At 31.7% G+C, this 19,093-nt stretch overlaps 1 protein-coding gene across 1 annotated transcript in view; it reads left to right on the top strand.

The window, feature by feature from the left end:
- The window catches only part of LOC148944655 (solute carrier family 35 member E3-like), a 100,597-nt gene extending 82,406 nt beyond the window's left edge, over positions 1 to 18,191 (top strand). The window contains exons 6-7 of the mRNA XM_089100187.1: positions 11,656 to 11,794; positions 17,963 to 18,191. Coding sequence (XP_088956313.1) covers positions 11,656 to 11,794; positions 17,963 to 18,004 — 181 coding nt within the window. The 3' untranslated portion in view covers positions 18,005 to 18,191. The remainder of the gene's footprint in view (positions 1 to 11,655; positions 11,795 to 17,962) is intronic.
- The last annotated feature ends 902 nt before the right edge of the window (positions 18,192 to 19,093 follow it).

The raw sequence follows: 19,093 nt of genomic DNA, 5'->3' as shown, positions 1-19,093 counted from the left end.
AGTTAATAGTTTAGAGTTTTAGCTTAGAGTCTTAGCTTAGAGTTTTTGTTAGAGTTATAGTTTATTTAAATTTTATTTTAGAGTTTAGAGTTTTAGGTTAAAATTATCTTAGAGTTTTTTTTTAGAGTTCTAGTTTAGTTTAATTTTAGTTAAGAGTTTGATTTTTTTACATTTGAGTTTCAGTTAGAGTTTTAGTTTAGTTTTAGTCAAGATTTTGGTGTTTTACCTTATAGTATTAGCTTAGAGTTTTAATTTTAGTTCTAGTTTAGTTTAGTTTTAGTTTAGATTTTAGAATTTTATCTTAGATTTTTTTTGTTATAGTTCTAGTATAGTTTAATTTTAGCTAAGAGTTTGATTTTTTTACCTATGAGTTTCAGTTAGAGCTCTACTTTAGTTTTAGTTAAGAGTTTTGTGTTTTACCTTAGTGTCTTAGCTTGGAGTTTTTAGTTACAGTTCTAGTTTAGTTTAGTTTTGGTTAAGAGTTTAGAATTTTATCTTAGAGTCTTAGATTAGAGTTTGTTTCTAGAGTTAAATTGTATTTTAGTTTTCTTTATTAGTTTATATTTTTTGTTTATGTTTTAGTTTATTTTACTTTTAGTTAATAGTTTAGAGTTTTAGCTTAGAGTCTTAGCTTAGAGTTTATGTTAGAGTTGAAGTTTAGTTTATTAATAGTTAAGAGTTTAGAGTTTTAGCATAGAGTCTTAGCTTAGAGTTTCTGTTGGAGTTCTAGTTTAGTTTACATGTATTTAAGAGTTTAGAGTTTTATCTTAGAGACCTAGCTTAGAGTTTTAGTATAGTTTAGTTTTAGTTAAGATTTTATAATTTTAGCTTAGAGTTTTTTTTTGATAGAGTTATATTTTATTTTAATTTTAGATAAGAGTTTGATTTTTTACCTCTGAGTTTCAGTTAGATTTCTAGTTTAGTTTTAGTTAAGAGTTTAGAATTTTAGCTTAATGTCTTAGCTTAGAGTTTTATGTTAGAGTTCTAGTTTATTTTAGTTTTGGTTAAGATTTTAGAATTTTATCTTATAGTTTTTTTTTTAGAGTTCTAGTTTAGTTTAATTTTAGCTAAGAGTTTGATTTTTTACCTCTGAGTTTCAGTTAGAGTTCTAGTTTAGTTTTAGTTAAGAGTTTGGTGTTTTAACTTAATGTCTCAGCTTAGAGTTTTTAGCTAGAGTTCTAGTTTTTTTTATTTTTAGTTAAGAGTTTGGAGTTTTATCTTAGAGACCTAGCTTAGAATTTTAGTTTAGTTTAGTTTTAGTTAAGAGTTTAGAGTTTTAGCATAGAGTCTTAGTTTACAGTTTTGTTAGAGTTCTAGTTTAGTTTACATGTAGTTAAGAGTTTAGAGTTTTACCTTAGAGACATAGCTTAGAATTTTAGTTTAGTTTAGTTTTATTTAAAATTCTATAATTTTAGCTTAGAGTCTTAGCAGAGAGTTTTTGTTATAGTTCTAGTTTAGTTTATTTTTAGTTAAAAGTTTAGAGTTTTAGCATAGAGTCATATCTCAGAGTTTTTGTTAGAGTTCTAGTTTAGTTTTAGTTAAGAGTTTAGAATTTTAGCTTAGAGTCTTAGCTTAGAGTTTTTGTTAGAGTTCTAGTTTAGTTTAGTTTTACTTAAGAGTTTAGAGTTTTTAGCTGAGAGTCATAGCATAGAGTTTTTGTCGAAGTTCTAGTTTAGTTAAGTTTTAGTTAAGAGTTTAGAGTTTTAGCTTATAGTCTTAGCTTAGAGTTTTTGTTAGAGTTGAAGTTTATTTCAGTTCTAGTTAAGAGCTTAGAGTTTTTAGCTTAGAGTCTTAGGTTAGAGTTTTTGTTAGAGTTCTAGTTTAGTTTAGATATAGTTAAGAGTTTAGTGTTTTTAGCTTAGAGTCTTAGTTTAAAGTTTTTTGTTGAAGTTCTAGGTTAGTTTAGAGTTTTAGCTTAGACTTAGAGTTTTAATTAGAGTTCTAGTTTAGTTTAGTTTTAGTTGAGAGTTTAGAGTTTTAGCTTAGAGTCTTAGCTTAGAGTTTTTGTTAGAGTTCTAGTTTAGTTTAGTTTTATTTAAGAGTTTATAGTCCTAGCTTAGAATTTTAGTTCAGTTTAGTTTTAGTTACGAGTTTAGAGTTTTAGCATAGAGTCTTAGTTTAGAGTTTTGTTAGAGTTCCAGTTTTGTTTACATGTAGTTAAGAGTTTAGAGTTTTACCTTAAGACATAGCTTAGAATTTTAGTTTAGTTTAGTTTTAGTTAAGATTTTAGAATTTTAGATTATATTCATAGAAGAGAGTTTTTGTTAGAGTTCTAGTTTAGTTTAGTTTTAGTTAAGAGTTTAGAGTTTTAGCCTAGAGTCGAGTTTAGTTTAGTTTTAGTTAAGAGTTTATAGTTTTACCTTAGAGTCCTAGCTTAGAGTTTTTGTTAGAGTTCTAGTTTAGTTTAATTTTATTTAATATTTTTATATTTTAACTTTGATTTTAAGCTATAGGTCTATTTTAGTTTACTTTTAGTTAAGAGTTTAGCGTTTTACCTTTGAGTTTTAGCTTAGAGTTTTACTTAGAGTTCTAGTTTTGTTTAGTTTTAGTTAAGAGTTTAGAATTTTAGCTTAGAGTCTTAGCTCAGAGTTTTTGTTAGAGTTCTAGTTTAGTTTAATTTTATTTAAGAGTTTAGAGTTTTAGCTTAGAGTATTAGCTTAGAGTTATAGTTAGAGTTGAAGTTTAGTTTAGTTATAGTTAAGAATTTAGAGTTTTTAGCTTAGAGTCATAGTTTAGAGTTTTTTTTATAGTTCTATTTTAGTTTATTTAAGAGTTTAGAGTTCTATCATAGAGTCATAGGTTAGAGTTTTTGTTGAAGTTGAAGTTTAGTTTAGTCATAGTTAAGAATTTAGAGTTAACTAAGTTAACAAATTTAGAGTTAGTTAAGAATTTAAACTCTTAACTAAACTAAACTAGAACTATAACAAAAACTCTAAACTATGACTCTAAGCTAAAAACTCTAAATTCTTAACTATAACTAAACTAAACTTCAACTCTAACTATAACTCTAAGCTAATACTATAAGCTAAAACTCAAAACTCTTAACTAAAACTAAACTAAACTATAACTCTAACAAAAACTCTAAGCTAAGAAACTAAGCTAAAACTATAAACTCTTAACTAAAACTAAACTAAGCTATAGCTTCAACAAAAGCTCTAAGTTACGAATCTAAGCAAAAAACTCTAAACTCTTGACTAAAACTAAACTAAACTAGAAATCTAACAAAAACTCTAAGCTAAGAGTCTAAGCTAAAATTCTAAACTCTCAACTAAAACTAAACTAAACTAGAACTCTAACTAAAACTCTAAGCTATGAATCTATGGTAAAACACAAAACTCTTAACTATTACTAAACTAAACTTCAACTTTAACAAAAACTCTAAGCTAAGACTCTAAGTTAAATCTCTAAACTATTAACTATAAGTAAAATAAACTAAAATTTCAACAAAAATTCTAAGCTAAGACTCTATGGTAAAAACTAAACTCTTAACTAAAACTAAAATAAACTAGAACTGTAAAAAAACTCTAAGATAAGACTCTAAGCTTAAATTATAAACTCTTAAACAAAACTAAAATAAACTAGAAACATACATAAAAAATTTAGTATACTACTATAATTTAAAAAAAACACATAAAAAAAGAAAAAACACGCGAAAAACAAATGAAGCACAGAGTTCAAAAAAAAAAATCTTCAACAAAATTAAAGTAAAATAGTGACCTAACAAAAAAAAACTATATGATAATAGTTTAAGGTTAAACAACAAACACTTGACTAAGAATAAACTATAACTATAATTGAAACTCTAAGTTAAAACATCAAACTCTTAACTAAAACTAAACTAGAACTCTAATTGAAACTCAAAGGTAAAAAATAAAACTCTTAACTAAAATTAAAGTAAACTAGAAGTCTAACAAAAAAACTCTAAGCTAAAACTCTAAACTCTTAAATAAAATTAAACTAAACTAGAACTCTAACAAAAACTCTGAGCTAAGACTCTAAGCTAAAATTGTAAACTCTTAACTAAAACTAAACAAAACTAGAACTCTAACTAAAACTCTAAGCTAAAACTCAAAGGTAAAACGCTAAACTCTTAACTAAAAGTAAACTAAACTAGACCTCTAACTGAAACTCAAAGTTAAAATATAAAAATCTTAACTAAAATTAAAATAAACTATAACTATAACGAAAACTCTAAGCTAGTACTATAAGTTAAAACTCTAAACTCTTAACTAAAACTAAACTCGACTCTAGGCTAAAACTCTAAACTCTTAACTAAAACTAAACTAAACTAGAACTCTAACAAAAACTCTCTGCCGTGACTCTAAGCTAAAATTCTAAAATCTTAACTAAACTAAAATTCTAAGCTATGTCTCTAAGGTAAAACTCTAAACTCTTAACTACATTTAAACTAAACTAGAACTCTAACAAAACTCTAAACTAAGACTCTATGCTAAAACTCTAAACTCGTAACTAAAACTAAACTAAACTAAAATTCTAAGCTAGGACTCTAAACTCTTAACTAAAACTAAACTAAACTAGAACTCTAACAAAAAATATAAGCTAATACTCTAAGCTAAAACTACAAACTATAAACTAAAAATAAACTAAACTAGAACTCTAATTAAAACTCTAAGTCTAAGCTAAAACTCTAAAACTAAACTATAACTTCAACAAAAAACTTTAAACTAATACTCTAAGCTAAAAACACTAAACTCTTAACTATATCTAAACTAAACTAGAACTCAAACAAAAACTCTAAGCTAAGACTCTAAGCTAAAAACTCTAAGCTCTTAACTAAAACTAAAATAAACTTCAACTCTAACAAAAACTCTAAGCTAAGACTCTAAGCTAAAACTCTAAACTCTTAACTAAAACTGAACTAAACTATAACTTCGACAAAAACTCTAGGATATTACTCTCAGATAAAAACTCTAAACTATTAATTAAAACTAAACTAAACTATAACTCTAACAAAAACTCTAAGCTAAGATTATAATATAAAATTATAAACTCATAAATAAAACTAAACTAGAACTCTAACAAAAACTCTTAGATATGACTATGGGATAAAACTCTAAACTTTTAACTAAAAATAAACTAAACTAGAACTCTAACAAAAACTCACTGCTAAGACTCTAAGCTAAAATTCTAGAATTTTAACTACAACTAACTAAATTAAAATTCTAAGCTAGGTATCTAATGTAAGACTCTAAGTTCTTAAATACATTTAAAATAAAATATAAATCTAACAAAACTCTAAACTAATAATATTAGTTAAGACTCAAAACTCTTAACAAAAACTAAACTAAAATTCTAAACTAGGTCTCTAAGGTAAAACTCCAAACTCTTAACTAAAACTAAAATAAACTAGAACTCTAACTAAAACCTCTAAGCTAAGAAATTAATGTAAAACACCAAAATCTTAACTAAAACTAAACTAGAACTATAACTGAAACTCATAGTTAATAACTCAGAATCTGAAATAAAATTAAACTAAACTAGAAGTCTAACAAAAAAACTCAAAGATAAAGTTCTATAATCTTAACTAAACTAAACTAAACTAAAACTCTAAGCTAGGTCTCTAAAATAAAAGTCTAAACTCTTAACTACATGTAAACTAAACTATGACTCCAACAGAAACTCTAAGCTAAGACTCTATGCTAAAACTCTTAACTATTAATAAACTAAACTTCAACTCTAAAATAAACTCTAAGATAAGACTATAAGATAAAACTATAAACTATTAAATAAAATTAAAATAAATTAAAACTTCAACAAAAACTATAAACTCTTAACTAAAACTAAAATATACTTGAACTCTAGAAAAAAACTATAAGATAAGACTATTATATAAACTTAAAAGTTATAAAACAAAACTAAACTAAACTAGAACTGCAAATAAAAACTCCAAGCTATGACATTAAGGTAAAAGACAAAACTCTTAACTAAAACTAAAGTAGAAATGTAACTGAATATAAGAGGTAAAAAATCAGACTCTTAGCTAAAATTAAACTAAACTAGAACTCTAACAAAAAAAACTCTAAGCTAAAATTCTAAAATATTAAATAAAACTAAACTAAACTAGAACTCAAATTAAAACTCTAAGCTAAGACTATAAGGTAAAACAACAAACTCTTAACTAAAAATAAAATAAAACTCTAACTTAAACTCAAATTTAAAAAAATCAAACTCTCAACTAAAATTAAACTAAAATAGAACTCTAACAAAAAAAAACTCTAAGCTAAGTTTAACATAAAACTCTAAAATAAAATAAAAATAAACTAGAACTCTAACAAAAAATCTAAGCTACGACTCAAAGCTAAAACTCTAAACTATTAACTATAACTAAACTTGAACTTAAACAAAAACTCTAAGCTAAGACTCTAAGCTAAAAACTATAAAATCTTAAATAAAGATAAAATAAAATATAACTATAAATTAAACTAATATTTAATACATAAAACTATTATATAAAATTAAACTAAACTATAACTCTAAAAAAAACTCTAAGATAAGACTCTAAGCTAAAAATCTAAGATATTAACTAAAACTAAACTAAACTAGAACTTCAACAAAAACTCTAAGATAAAAACTCTAAACTCTTAACTAAAACTAAACTAGAACTCTAACTGAAACTAATATGTAAAAAAATCGAACTCTTAGATAAAATTAAACTAAACTAGAACTATAACAAAAAAAACTCTAATCTAAAATTCTAAAATCTTAACTAAAACTAAAATAAAAAAGAACTCAATTTAAAACTCTAAGCTAAGACTCTAAGGTAAAACATCAAACTCTTAACTAAAACTAAACTAAAATTCTAACTGAAACTCAAAGGTAAAAAAATCAAACTCTTAACTAAAATTAAACTAAACTAGAACTCTAACAAAAAACTCTGAGCTAAGACTAAGCTAAAACTCTAAACTCTAAAATAAAATTAAAATAAACTATAACTCTAACAAAAACTCTAAGCTAAGACTCTAAGCTAAAACTCTAAACTATTAACTAAAACTAAACTATACCAGAACTTCAACAAAAACTCTAAGCTAAGACTCTAAGATAAAAACTCAAAAATCTTAACTAAAACTAAACTAAACTATAAATCTAACTGAAACTCAAAGCTAAAACAAAAAACTCGAAAATAAAATTAAAATAAACTATAACTCTAACAAAAACTCTAAGATAAGACTCTAAGCTAAAACACTAAAATCTTAACTAAAACTAAACTAAAATAGAACTTCTACAAAAGCTCTAAGCTAAAAACTCTAAACTCTTAACGAAAACTAAACTAGAACTCTAACTGAAACTCATAGGTAAAAAAATCAAACTCTTATCTAAAATTAAACTAAACTAGAACTCTAACAAAAAAACTCTAAGCTAAAATTCTAAAATCTTAACTAAAACTAAACTAAACTAGAACTCAAATTAAAACTCTAAGCTAAGACTCTAAGATAAAACACCAAAATCTTAACTAAAACTAAACTAAAACTCTAACTGAAACTCAAAGGTAAAAAAATCAAACTCTTAACTAAAATTAAACTAAACAAGAACTCTAACAAAAAAACTCTAAGCTAAGACTAAGCTAAAACTCTAAACTCTAAAATAAAATTAAAATAAACTAGAACTCTAACAAAAACTCTAAGCTAAGACTCTAAGCTAAAACTCTAAACTATTAACTATAACTAAACTAAACTAGAACTTCAAAAAAAACTCTAAGATAATAATCTAAGATAAAAACTCTAAATTCTTAACTAAAACTAAACTAAACTAGAACTCTAACTGAAACTCAAAGGTAAAACATCAAACTCTTAACTAAAATTAAACTAAACTAGAACTCTAACAAAAACTCTAAGCTAAGACTCTAAGCTAAAACTCTAAACTATTAACTAAAACTAAACTAAACTAGAACTTCAACAAAAACTCTAAGCTAAAAACTCTAAACTCTTAACTAAAACTAAACAAGAACTCTAACTGAAACTCAAAGGTAAAACATCAAACTCTTAACTAAAATTAAAGTAAACTAGAACTCTAACAAAAAAGCGGCGCATCCCTGCGGCGCTTCCCTGCGGCGCATTCCTGCGGCGCTTGCCCCGACCCGCGGCGCATCCCCCTGCGGCGCATTCCTGGCCCGTGGCACTTCTCGGGCCCGGGGGACCTTTGAGGACCGGGGGGGGGCCTTTGGGGTCGGGGGGGCCCTTGGGGGGGCCGGGGGCCCGTTGTGGACCCGGGGCGGGCCGTTGGGGGTCGGTGGAGGGCGGGGGGGGGGGTGGGGCTCTTTGGGCGCTGGGGGGACCTTGGAGTACCGGGGGCTTCCTGCGGGGTTGGGGTAGAGGGATTGGAACCCTTTGGGGTTGGGGTAGAGGACCTCACAACACTGTTCAAATGGAACTTGTGTATTATAACGACCACAGAGTTTGACCCTCAAATTCTCTTCTAAAACCTTTCCTAAAATCTTCTTTTAAAATGTCTCTAACTGTTTCGCCGAAATAATCACATAAAATGGATAAAACGGTTTCGCCCAAATAATCCCTAAACGTAATTTCAGCGTGTTACTTTTGTTTTTGGCATCTCTGCGCTAACGCATTTCAAATCAGTAAGAAACCTGATTCCCGCGCTAAAACAATTCATCGCTAAGATGTTTCTTGGAGAACTGTTTCCATGGCGTTTGGTTATTAATATCTTTTGGAGTTCGACCAAAAGAGTTGTTTCCGAGGCAAAGACATTAATAACTTGGATCTATTCCTGGAGAAATGTTGACAGTACCTGTCAGACATTATTAAACTTTGCCTGGAAACAATTTGATTAATGATTGACAGTACCTGTCAGACATTATTAAACTTTGCCCGGAAACAATTTGATTAATGACTGACAGCACAGGTGTTCCAAATTCCCAATCGATTACGCAATCAATTTCCCAGAAATCCATTTCCCCTAGGGACTCTATGCCCATATTTGGTGTGCTGTTCGGAGTAGCGCCCCCCTCTCTACTGTTATACTACTACTGCTACTACCACACTACTCCATTTAAAATATTGAGGGAAAATTTCATCTAAATGAAAAGACTCTATGTGCATGCACTTTGGCAAAAGAACATATCTCAAGAATTGATTTGGTTATTAAGTTGGAACTAATGCTAAAAGGGGAAAATAATCTGACCAAAAGTTAATATGTGCACGCTACTATAATACTTCTATCTCTGCTAAATTTACAACTCCTACTTCTTCAACTACTACTTCTTTTCCAACTACTTGTAAAGGCAATACGTTAATACTGCTGCTGTTTCTAGTACTACCGCTATTTTTTTTAATACTATTACTAATAATACAAATACAACTACTATAACTACTATTACTACTATGCCTAAGGGTATGAAGGTGAAATTTTCAAGAAATTTTTTCTGGGGGGGGGTGAACTTAATCACAACACGCCATCTGCTTGTAGGTTGTCAAAAGGGTGTAAAAACAATATCTTAGGAACAGCTTGGCGTGTGAAGTTGAAAATAACAGGCCGTGTTGAGGGGAATGTTGAACTAACAAAAAGAAAATATTTACATCCTATTACTACTGCTTCTACTACTGCTACTATTATTACTACGGACAGAAATTACAGTAAATAAACCGAGTCAAACTCAAAACGGGCAAAAATTAACATGAATAGTGCTGACAGCCCCCATGCATTCTCAAGACCAGAACATAATTTGCACTTTACTGAAAAAAAAAATTACCGTGGATTGTCAATTTAATGTACATATACAGATATTTATTCCTAAAAGTTTCACGAATTTTTATTTGATAAAGTTAAAAAGTGAAAATATTTAAAATGTATTTTGTTTTCAGCAAAGTGCAAATTTTTTCTGGTCTTGAGACGCCATGGGGGTTGTCAGCACTACTTACGTTAGTTTTTACTCATTTTGAGTTCGAATCGGTTATTTACTGTAGTTTATATTCGTTTTGGGTTTCATTTATTATTGACGGTGATTAGGGGTAATTTTATGCTTGGAAGATTATTTGACTTAATTCCTGTTTTAGTTTGATGGATCTCTTTACTTTTCTTTGAAAAACTTGTTTTGTGGAAAAACTTTTTAAAATTAATCACTGCTAAGAAGGGAGCAAAGGAAAACGTCAACTTTCTTCAACAATGAGAGAACTAATTCGCACTTGTAGCCCCGTTCTTCTGCTTTAGTCCCAGACACTGAAAGTGAAATCACAAACTCAATCGTAATCACAAACAGAAATGGCTTATAAATGTAGAAGACAGTACCCTTTGGGCCTTTGATAAAAAGCGTTCTCTTTAGGATCTGTAATTTTTTCTTTCTTCTGCTGTAAGACAACATTTTGGTTATGGGGTCAAGGAATCGTTGCACTAACTTAAGCACTTCTAGGTTCCATTCTAGTTTCAATTTGAAACTGCTGCCTGATGGTTTGTCTGCTTCAATTTGAAACTGCTGCCTGATAGTTTGCCTGCTTCAATTTGAAACTACTTCCTGATAGTTTGCGTGCTTCAATTTGAATCTGCTGCCTGATAGTTTGCCTACTTCAATTTGAAACTGCTTCCTGGTAGTTTGCCTGCTTCAATTTGAAACTTCTACCTCATAGTTTGCGTGCTTCAATTTGAAACTGCTGCCTGATAGTTTGCCTACTTCAATTTGAAACTGCTACCTTGTAGTTTGCCTGCTTCAATTTGAAACTGCTACCTCATAGTTTGCGTGCTTCAATTTGAAGCTGCTGCCTGAGAGTTTCTCTGCTTCAGTTTGAAACTGCTGCCTGATAGTTTGCCTGCTTCAATTTGAAGCTACTTCCTGATAGTTTACCTGCTTCAATTTGAAACTGCTGCCTGACCGAACATGTTTGAGCTTACTCTGCATTTTTAGAGTTACATAAACCACAGACATTTGGAACTGCTTTTGCTATTTTTTAACTATTTCACCATTTTTCGTTTTTACCTTTTTCTCTTTTTTCTTTTCTTACTTTTAATTTTGACTTGCCACTTGCTTGAAACTGAACTGTTTAATAGCAATATGTTCTCAGTTCTTTTTTACGGTTCAGAAAACTGGCACCTTAACCAGCAATCAGAGAAGAGATTACTGAGATTTGAAAATATTTGCCTACGTCGTATCCTAAACCTCCACTGAGTACAGCGAGTCACGGATGCGACGAGTACTTGCGTCGGAACCATTAATTCCAGACGTGACAAAATACCACAAATGGAGGTACCTAAATTACGCTATCAGAATGCTCTAAACTCGGCTTCCAAAGCTATCCTTCAATGGCAGCCAGTTAGATTCAGAAGAATCCAACCTACCCTCCAGCGTAGCTACGCCCTTGACCCCCCGAAGTCTCTAAGCATCTCTGCAACTCAAGTGGGAAAACGTGAGGGCAGTAGCACCCCTAATGTCAGACTGGCTACTGTTCTTGGATGCCCTAAGTGCCTCTACAGGCACAGGAAGAACTATGGTTCCGAGGTAAGGTTTCTTGTGTTGGCACAAGTATTTGAGTGCTTTTTTCTTTGAAGACCGATTTCTTCTTTCTAGATTAAACAGCCGTGTCATTGTGTCACTGTCTTATATAAGACCATACTGCTAATGAGACGCCATTTCAAATAAACAAAAATATTTTTTTAAATGTATATTTCCTGTGATACTTAAATTCTTTGCAGGTATAATATGGCAGGTCATATGAAGTTTCTGCTCACTCTGATTGGTGGATTTTTCATCTTCAACGAGTGGCCCCAACAAAATCAGATTCTTGGAATTGTGTGCACCCTGGGTGGTGTCTTAGCCTATACTCATATTAAAGTACGTAAAAAACGTTCGCTTTAACATGCAATTAAGACTACTAACCAGTATTTCATTTTGTCGAAATGTATGGGGTTAAGTTTACTCGTAAATTATTTAGTAAGCTGAGTTTAGATTATTCTTTTTCCTAGAATTACTAAGTTGTAGGTGCAAGGCTTAAGTTCTTGACAAAATCAAATTTTAGATTGTATATTTTAAAAAAGTTCCTCCTGGGCTATCTCTGGCGCATAGGGAATCAAATGGTGTTTCATATGAGTATATTTTACCTACTGGTCGCCTTTGTCTACAGCCGTGCGGAAGTTGGGATCGAAACCCAGGCACTGCTTTGCTATACAGAGACCACAGTGCTACCACATGTAAAATTGTATTTAGAGGGAAAAGATTGAGAGGGCGAGCTTCATAAACAAAATATGGATCTGACTTTGTATTATCATGCCCAAAGTCTGTGGCATATGCCGCATTGTCATAAAGCCGTTTCTTCATTTGCCGTTTTCAGGAGAACTTAACTAAACATCGTAAGTACCGATGACCAATTAACGTACGCCTTGAGTGGGTGGGGTAAAAACTTCCCTAGTTATGTACATCCTGATTGGTTACCCATTTGACGTCACATGGCCAACTTCACGTGAAAACAGTAAGGAAGATAGGACTTAACTGTTTATGATTTTGAAAAAAAGGTTTTTAAAGTTTTTTCGCATATTGCATAAACAGAATATTTGTTTGTATATTAAAGGATGTACTAATAAATGGATGAAAAGCATTATTGGCATTTTTACGTATGTGGTTAGAACTCTGCTTTAATCAAGATTTCTTCAAATAAAGAAAAGTGCACACGGGCATTTTTAGCTTTGGACGGATTTAACAATTTTAGTTTAATAGCAAATTGGCTTAAGGGTACTTTTCCTTACATCTTGCTTTCAATTCTCGAATTCAAACTTTTGTGACTGAAAAAGTTATCAATTATTTCCTGTGTTTAGCCATATTTTTTTTAAGCTATATTCTGTTGTTCTTTTATAATATTTTCAGTATTACATACTTTGCGGCACTAAGTAACATTGAATGGTCAATATGGTTCTCGTTCTTTACTCCGTTTAAGCAAAAGGTATTATGAATATCTTGAACCTTCGCTTGAAGGGAGCATCAGATGGCTTTGATGGGATAACACCCTCACGAAATTAGTTCTAGACTGCCGAATTAGTTAAATTTAATTAGAGTATTGAGTTACTCAACCTGTATATGCGTACCTGAACAATTTTACCATCTTGGTAAATGATTAAAACTTTACTATCCTAGGCCTCCTTCTCTCCTACCAACGTAAAATTATTAGTTGTCAATTTACTAATAATTGTTTCTGCGAGGTAACAGATTATTGTTATTTACAAAAACTTTACTATCCTAGGCGTGCTTCTCTCGTACCAACGTAAAATTATTAGTTGTCAATTTACTAATAATTGTTTCTGCGAGGTAACAGATTATTGTTATTTACAGCAGTCTGCAAAATCTCTAGCTATTTGAAATGTTTTTTTTTTTTTTTACAAAGTTGACAACCTTTGTGTGTTGCTTCATAAATGCTTGTGGAAATAATCTTATTATTAATTTCTTATGCTTGTTCGGGACGCTGTTTTAGAGGAACCTGTTTCTTAGTTAAATAAAAAACTATTTTTTCAACTGAAAGCAAAGAGCAACATTGAAACTTAAAACGAACATAAATTCTTCTGCATATGAGTTGCGCTGTCCCCTCGCTCGTTACGCTAAAGTCTTAAAGTTTTTGTAATACTTCTCATTCCAAATCAACGTTATTTTTGTTTGAGTAATCTTTCCTAAATAAACAGGACAACAATTCAAACCTTAGCGTAAACAGCAAAGCTTGAGGAAGGGGTAGCCCTCCCCCCCTCCTATACAGAGTAACTTCTGTTCGTTTTAATTTGTAATATTGCTCCGTAATTTCGGTCGAAAAACTTGTTTTATTATTAAATTCCTGACCGTTTTTAAATTATGCCAGGAAATCCCCTTCCTTTCCCCCCCTCCCATTTAACATTTCTTCTGGAAAATTCCCCCCGTAAATTTTGCCTCCCACGGAAAATTCCCCCCACAGAAAATTACCCCGAAAAATGTTTGTACATTTCCCTATAACAAGTACAACATGGGCAAATTGTGTAAATTACAGCCCCTTCTTCATGGACTATAGAAGGTCATGTCATCACCAAAAGCATAGTTATTGGACCTTTAAGCTATGCTAAATCAAATGGCTATCTTAAAGTTTTGATCAGGTGTATTTGAAGAAATGGGCGTGGGAAGGGGGCTAGTTGCTCTCCAATCTTTTTTTCCCCAAAAAGGGCTGTAAAATTTCTGATTTCCGTTCGAATGAGCTCTCTGTTGATCTTTTAGGACCATTGGTTTGATACGATCACCCTTTGAATAAAAAACTCACAGAAACATATAAACACGCATCCATGGTATTTCTTCAGGCAAGAAAAAAGTACAAAATTCCCCATTTTTGTAGATAGGAGCTTGAAACCTGTACAGTAGGATTCTCTAATATTCTGAATTTGATGGTGTGATTTTTCATTAATATCGCTTGAATTTTTGAGAGTGTTTCTCCCCTTTTTCGAAAATCAAGATAAATTTTCTCAGGCTCATAGCTTTTGATGGGTAAAATTAAACTTAATAGATTTTATATATTTGGAATAAGTATAAAACCCACTACTTTTGATGTATCTGTTGTTATTAAAATTCTGTTTTCTAGAGTTTCGGTTACTAGTAGGTCAAGTCGCTTCTTACTTATAGTTCGTTACCATGAACTGTTTGATATTTCCTGCATAGTTAACGGTTTTTCGATTGTAAATAAAATATTTTTTTAGTTAGAAGTTCGGTTTCTATATGCCAACAGAAAATTGATTGGAACAAATGAATAAAATTACAGATTGCTTTCGTGCAATAAATTTTGCCTAAACTAACTGGAAGAAGATGAAATTTCAATTTGTGCACCGAGAAAGAGGACAATCTCAACGGGAGAATTTTAATATTGCTTCCTCTAAAAATAAAGCTGGTGATTCTTCTAATTTTCAATTTGGCTTATTGGGACGGCATAAACAACCTTCGAACAGACTATCCATTCTCAACCTATTTAGTGTCGTGACCCCCCCCCCCCCCCTAAAAAAAAGATCTCTTAGTAAATAATAATTTTAACCGTTTTTATAAGTCGTTTTATAAGTTGAGCTTAATTATCTCATTAGTTATTGATTGGCTCGTGCTTCTTCTTTTATTAAGTTTTATTTTTGTATGGGCATGTACATGTATTTATATTATTGTACATTTGATTGTAAACTATTAGCTAGTAAATAAAAGATTACTTGGTATATGAGTGCTCAATTTCTGTAGGCTTGCTGCAACTCCTATTTTATGGTATCGTTACCATCCAGGTTGAGAAACAACGGCAAAGGCAAAGAGAAGACAAGAAAATTTCCATGTCCCAGCACTAAAATGAATTGCGATAAAATACCGAAAAAATGAAGAAAAGAGCTGGGGTGATTCTATCTCATAAATGAAAAATGTCTGATTTAAGCGCCTTCTATGGCTAATTAGAGTTAAAAAATGCGGAGGAGAAAAGGTGTCAGTTTTATTTTGGAAGTTATTACTTGTTGTGCAGACGCCTGGTGGGCTGCTTCACAAAGAATTTTTTACAATTTTGTGCACTTAGCTAGATGTCATCAACTTGAACCAATCAAATTGTTTATAAAAAAAAAAAAGAAGCAACTGAATTTATAAATTACCACCATCTTATTTTTATGGAAATAGATGGCAGTACTTTCATGAAATAGAAAGAAACTGAGTTGCGGGCTTTTTTATGTCCCTAGGTGATGATAACTATGTCAGATACGCCTCGAGATAATTTCGTACACGAATCGAGAGCGTGGAAATAAGAGCGATTTCCTGCGACAAGTTCTTAATAAATTGTATATTGTTACTTATACAAAAGTGACCTCCCTACAAACCTGTGAATCTTCTGAAGTTCTGTATAGACGCATTGTCTCCCTCTGGCTAAGGATGTGTTGCATGAGCGTTTAGTTACATACACCACAGTCAAGACCGTGCAGATCTTCGCAGCTTTTTATTATGCATAAAAACAGCAATTGTGCATAGCATATTTGTGTTTCATAAACTAAGTAAATCTTTCTATGCGATCGATATTATTACTATGCAATTTTTTCCCTTTATTTTCTTTTCTTCATTATTTTTGTTATGTAGATGAAATATTTTTCAAGAGGACAAAGTAATTTTTTATGCAGTCTAATTCTCATCTGAAGTGTTTTCCCCATCCAATAACAGCGAGACCATAATGAACCCAATCATAAGTTACCTTCACCAGTTGGACACGACTATATTGGTCTTTTCTGGAATTCTTGAAACGGTAAACACCTATTCACAATGGGATATAGCTAAAGTTGGAGCTGTTCATAATAACATTTAACTCAATTCTAAAGCTGACGAGAGCCTGCACCGAAGTTCTATTTATTTGAAAATGTCTTCTTTATTATAGCTAAAGTCGTCCGATTAGAGCTTAATTATCAATCCTTAGCTGTGTAGAAAGTAGACTGTAAAGGGACTTTCCTGTTGTTGAGCAGTGGGATTGATCTTTGCCTGGTAATACGGGACAACTACAACCCGCGGCAGGGCTGGAATTTAGATTCTGATGATGACATTATGCGGAAACATCTTTATAACAATGTAAACAAAAAAAGAGGAAATGTTGATCCTGTAGTTGCGCAGTGGTATTGATCTCTGCTAGGTAAACTGGGACCCAGAGTTTGATTTCAGCTGCAGCGACCCATCGCACGGCCCAGGATTCGATTTCTGTGATGAGATTAAGTAAAAAATGTCTTAATAACAAGAAGAAGAATACATTTTAGGTCCTGCTTAGCGCAATTCCTCTCTTTTTGGTAAATATGAGACCCAGACTTCGATCTCAGCTGCAGCAACCCACCACAGGGCTCGAAAGTTGATTTCGGTGATGATATGGGAAAGTGTCTCCATAATAATCTAAACAAGAAGAAGCAGAAGAGAATAAATCTTCTACTCTATGTTGACACTGTGGGATTAATCCATGCTTGGTAATACGGGGCCCGGGATTCGATGTCAGCTGCCTCAGAGCCAGGAATTTCGATAATGCTTTAACGTCTCCAAATAATCGTACAAGAAGATGAAAAAGAATAAAGCTTATGACTCTGCCGTTGAACAGTTGATTGATCACTGTTCAGCACTATGGGGCCGGAGGTTTGGTCCAAGCTGCCGCGGGGTATGGAATTGCATGGAGGTTATGCATTAGTGTCTCGGAATAATCAAAGAGAAAAGTATGGGGAACTTATAAAAGTGGGAACTGGTGGTAGTGTCGACAAAAAAAACATCAACGCCATCTATTGTTTGGTGAAATTTGACATTTTTCAAGCTCTGTAATCGTTTTCTGTCAGGAACTGAGATCAGATACTTATTCCCACCTTAATTTTATCAATTATAAATAAAAAACACAAGTTTTTTTTAACTGAAAGTAAGGAGCGACATTAAAATTTAAAACGAATATAAATTATTCCGTATATGAAAGGGGCTGTCCCCTCCTCGACGCCTCACTCTTTACGCTAAAGTTTGACTCTTTATCACAACTCTACTTTTTAAAATAATTGAAACTTTAGCATAAAGAGCTGCCGCGGGGTATGGAATTGCATGGAGGTTATGCATTAGTGTCTCGGAATAATCAAATTATTCCGTATATGAAAGGGGCTGTCCCCTCCTCGACGCCTCACTCTTTACGCTAAAGTTTGACTCTTTATCACAACTCTACTTTTTAAAATAATTGAAACTTTAGCATAAAGAGCTGCCGCGGGGTATGGAATTGCATGGAGGTTATGCATTAGTTTCTCGGAATAATCAAAGAGGAAGAAATTTTATAATGAGTTATGTTGAAATCTTATTGTGAATTGGTAGTAAAGATCTTTGTGAAATACTTTAAAGATATATTAAATTTTCTTACCGAGTCATGGCTAGTATTTAACTGGCCATTGCAGGAGGGAAAATTTTCTTCCTCTTGTAAAGCTCTTTTTTGTCGAAACGTCGGGCTATTTAAAATCGAAAGTGTAAAAACATAATTAAACATTACCTTCTTTTCTTTTTCAGCTTTCAGAACAAGACAGCAAACAAGGTGCAACAAAGGTCTGAGTTTTTAGGACCTATTATTTTCGCCATTCAAGGTTGTAAGTTTATTATTTGTTGTTTGTTAAACCTTTTTACGTGGTTTGTTGGCTATAAATCAGTATTCTTATTTCTATTAATTCAGTGCTAACTTTTATTGACATTTCCTTTTTAAAATAGTTTTATACTTGATTTTTATTAACATTGACATTTAAAACAATAATGTCTTCACAGTATTGTCTTTCTCAGTTTTGGTTTAGTAGTTCTTTGTAGCATTGACCAAAAGTATGGGGAACTTATAAAAGTGGGAACTGGTGGTAGTGTCGACAAAAAAAACATCAGCGCCATCTATTGTTTGGTGAAATTTGACATTTTTCAAGCTCTGTAATCGTTTTCTGTCAGGAACTGAGATCAGATACTTATTCCCACCTTAATTTTATCAATTATAAATAAAAAACACAAGTTTTTTTTAACTGAAAGTAAGGAGCGACATTAAAATTTAAAACGAATATAAATTATTCCGTATATGAAAGGGGCTGTCCCCTCCTCGACGCCTCACTCTTTACGCTAAAGTTTGACTCTTTATCACAACTCTACTTTTTAAAATAATTGAAACTTTAGCATAAAGAGCAAGGCGTTGAGGAGGGGAGAGCCCCTTTCATATACGAAATAATTTCTGTTCTAGTAGTTTTAATGTCGCTCCTTACTTCCAGCAAAAAAAAAAACTCGTTTTTATTTAATTTCTGGACATTTTTCAACTAATGTAGCTTCGAATTTGGCTTACCGTCTATGAAAAATAAAAATCTGCATATTAATTTTTACAGATTTATTCCGTATATGAAGGGTTGGCCCCTCCTTAATACATTGCTCTTTACGCTAAAGCTGTTAGCACTTTTAAAAAAGCTTCCTATTCTAATTAAACGGAGCCCTTGTTTCAGTAGACGCTCTTAAAAAATTGGGACAAACAGTCAAACTTTAGGGTAAAGAGCACGGTATTGAGGAGGGGAACCCCTTTATATATGGATTAATTTCTGTTCATTTTTACAAATAATGCCGTTAAATCTAGCTCACCCTCTAAGAGATATACCCCCCCCCCCTCACGGAAAACTCCTCCGT

The sequence above is a fragment of the Artemia sp. Qi Xiang Cuo genome, chromosome 14 (assembly GCF_049724085.1).
Source record: "Artemia sp. Qi Xiang Cuo chromosome 14, ASM4972408v1, whole genome shotgun sequence".
NCBI classification, from domain to species: domain Eukaryota; kingdom Metazoa; phylum Arthropoda; class Branchiopoda; order Anostraca; family Artemiidae; genus Artemia; species Artemia sp. Qi Xiang Cuo.
Note: the sequence above shows the minus strand (reverse complement) of the source record. Positions and strands in the feature narration are given on the sequence as shown.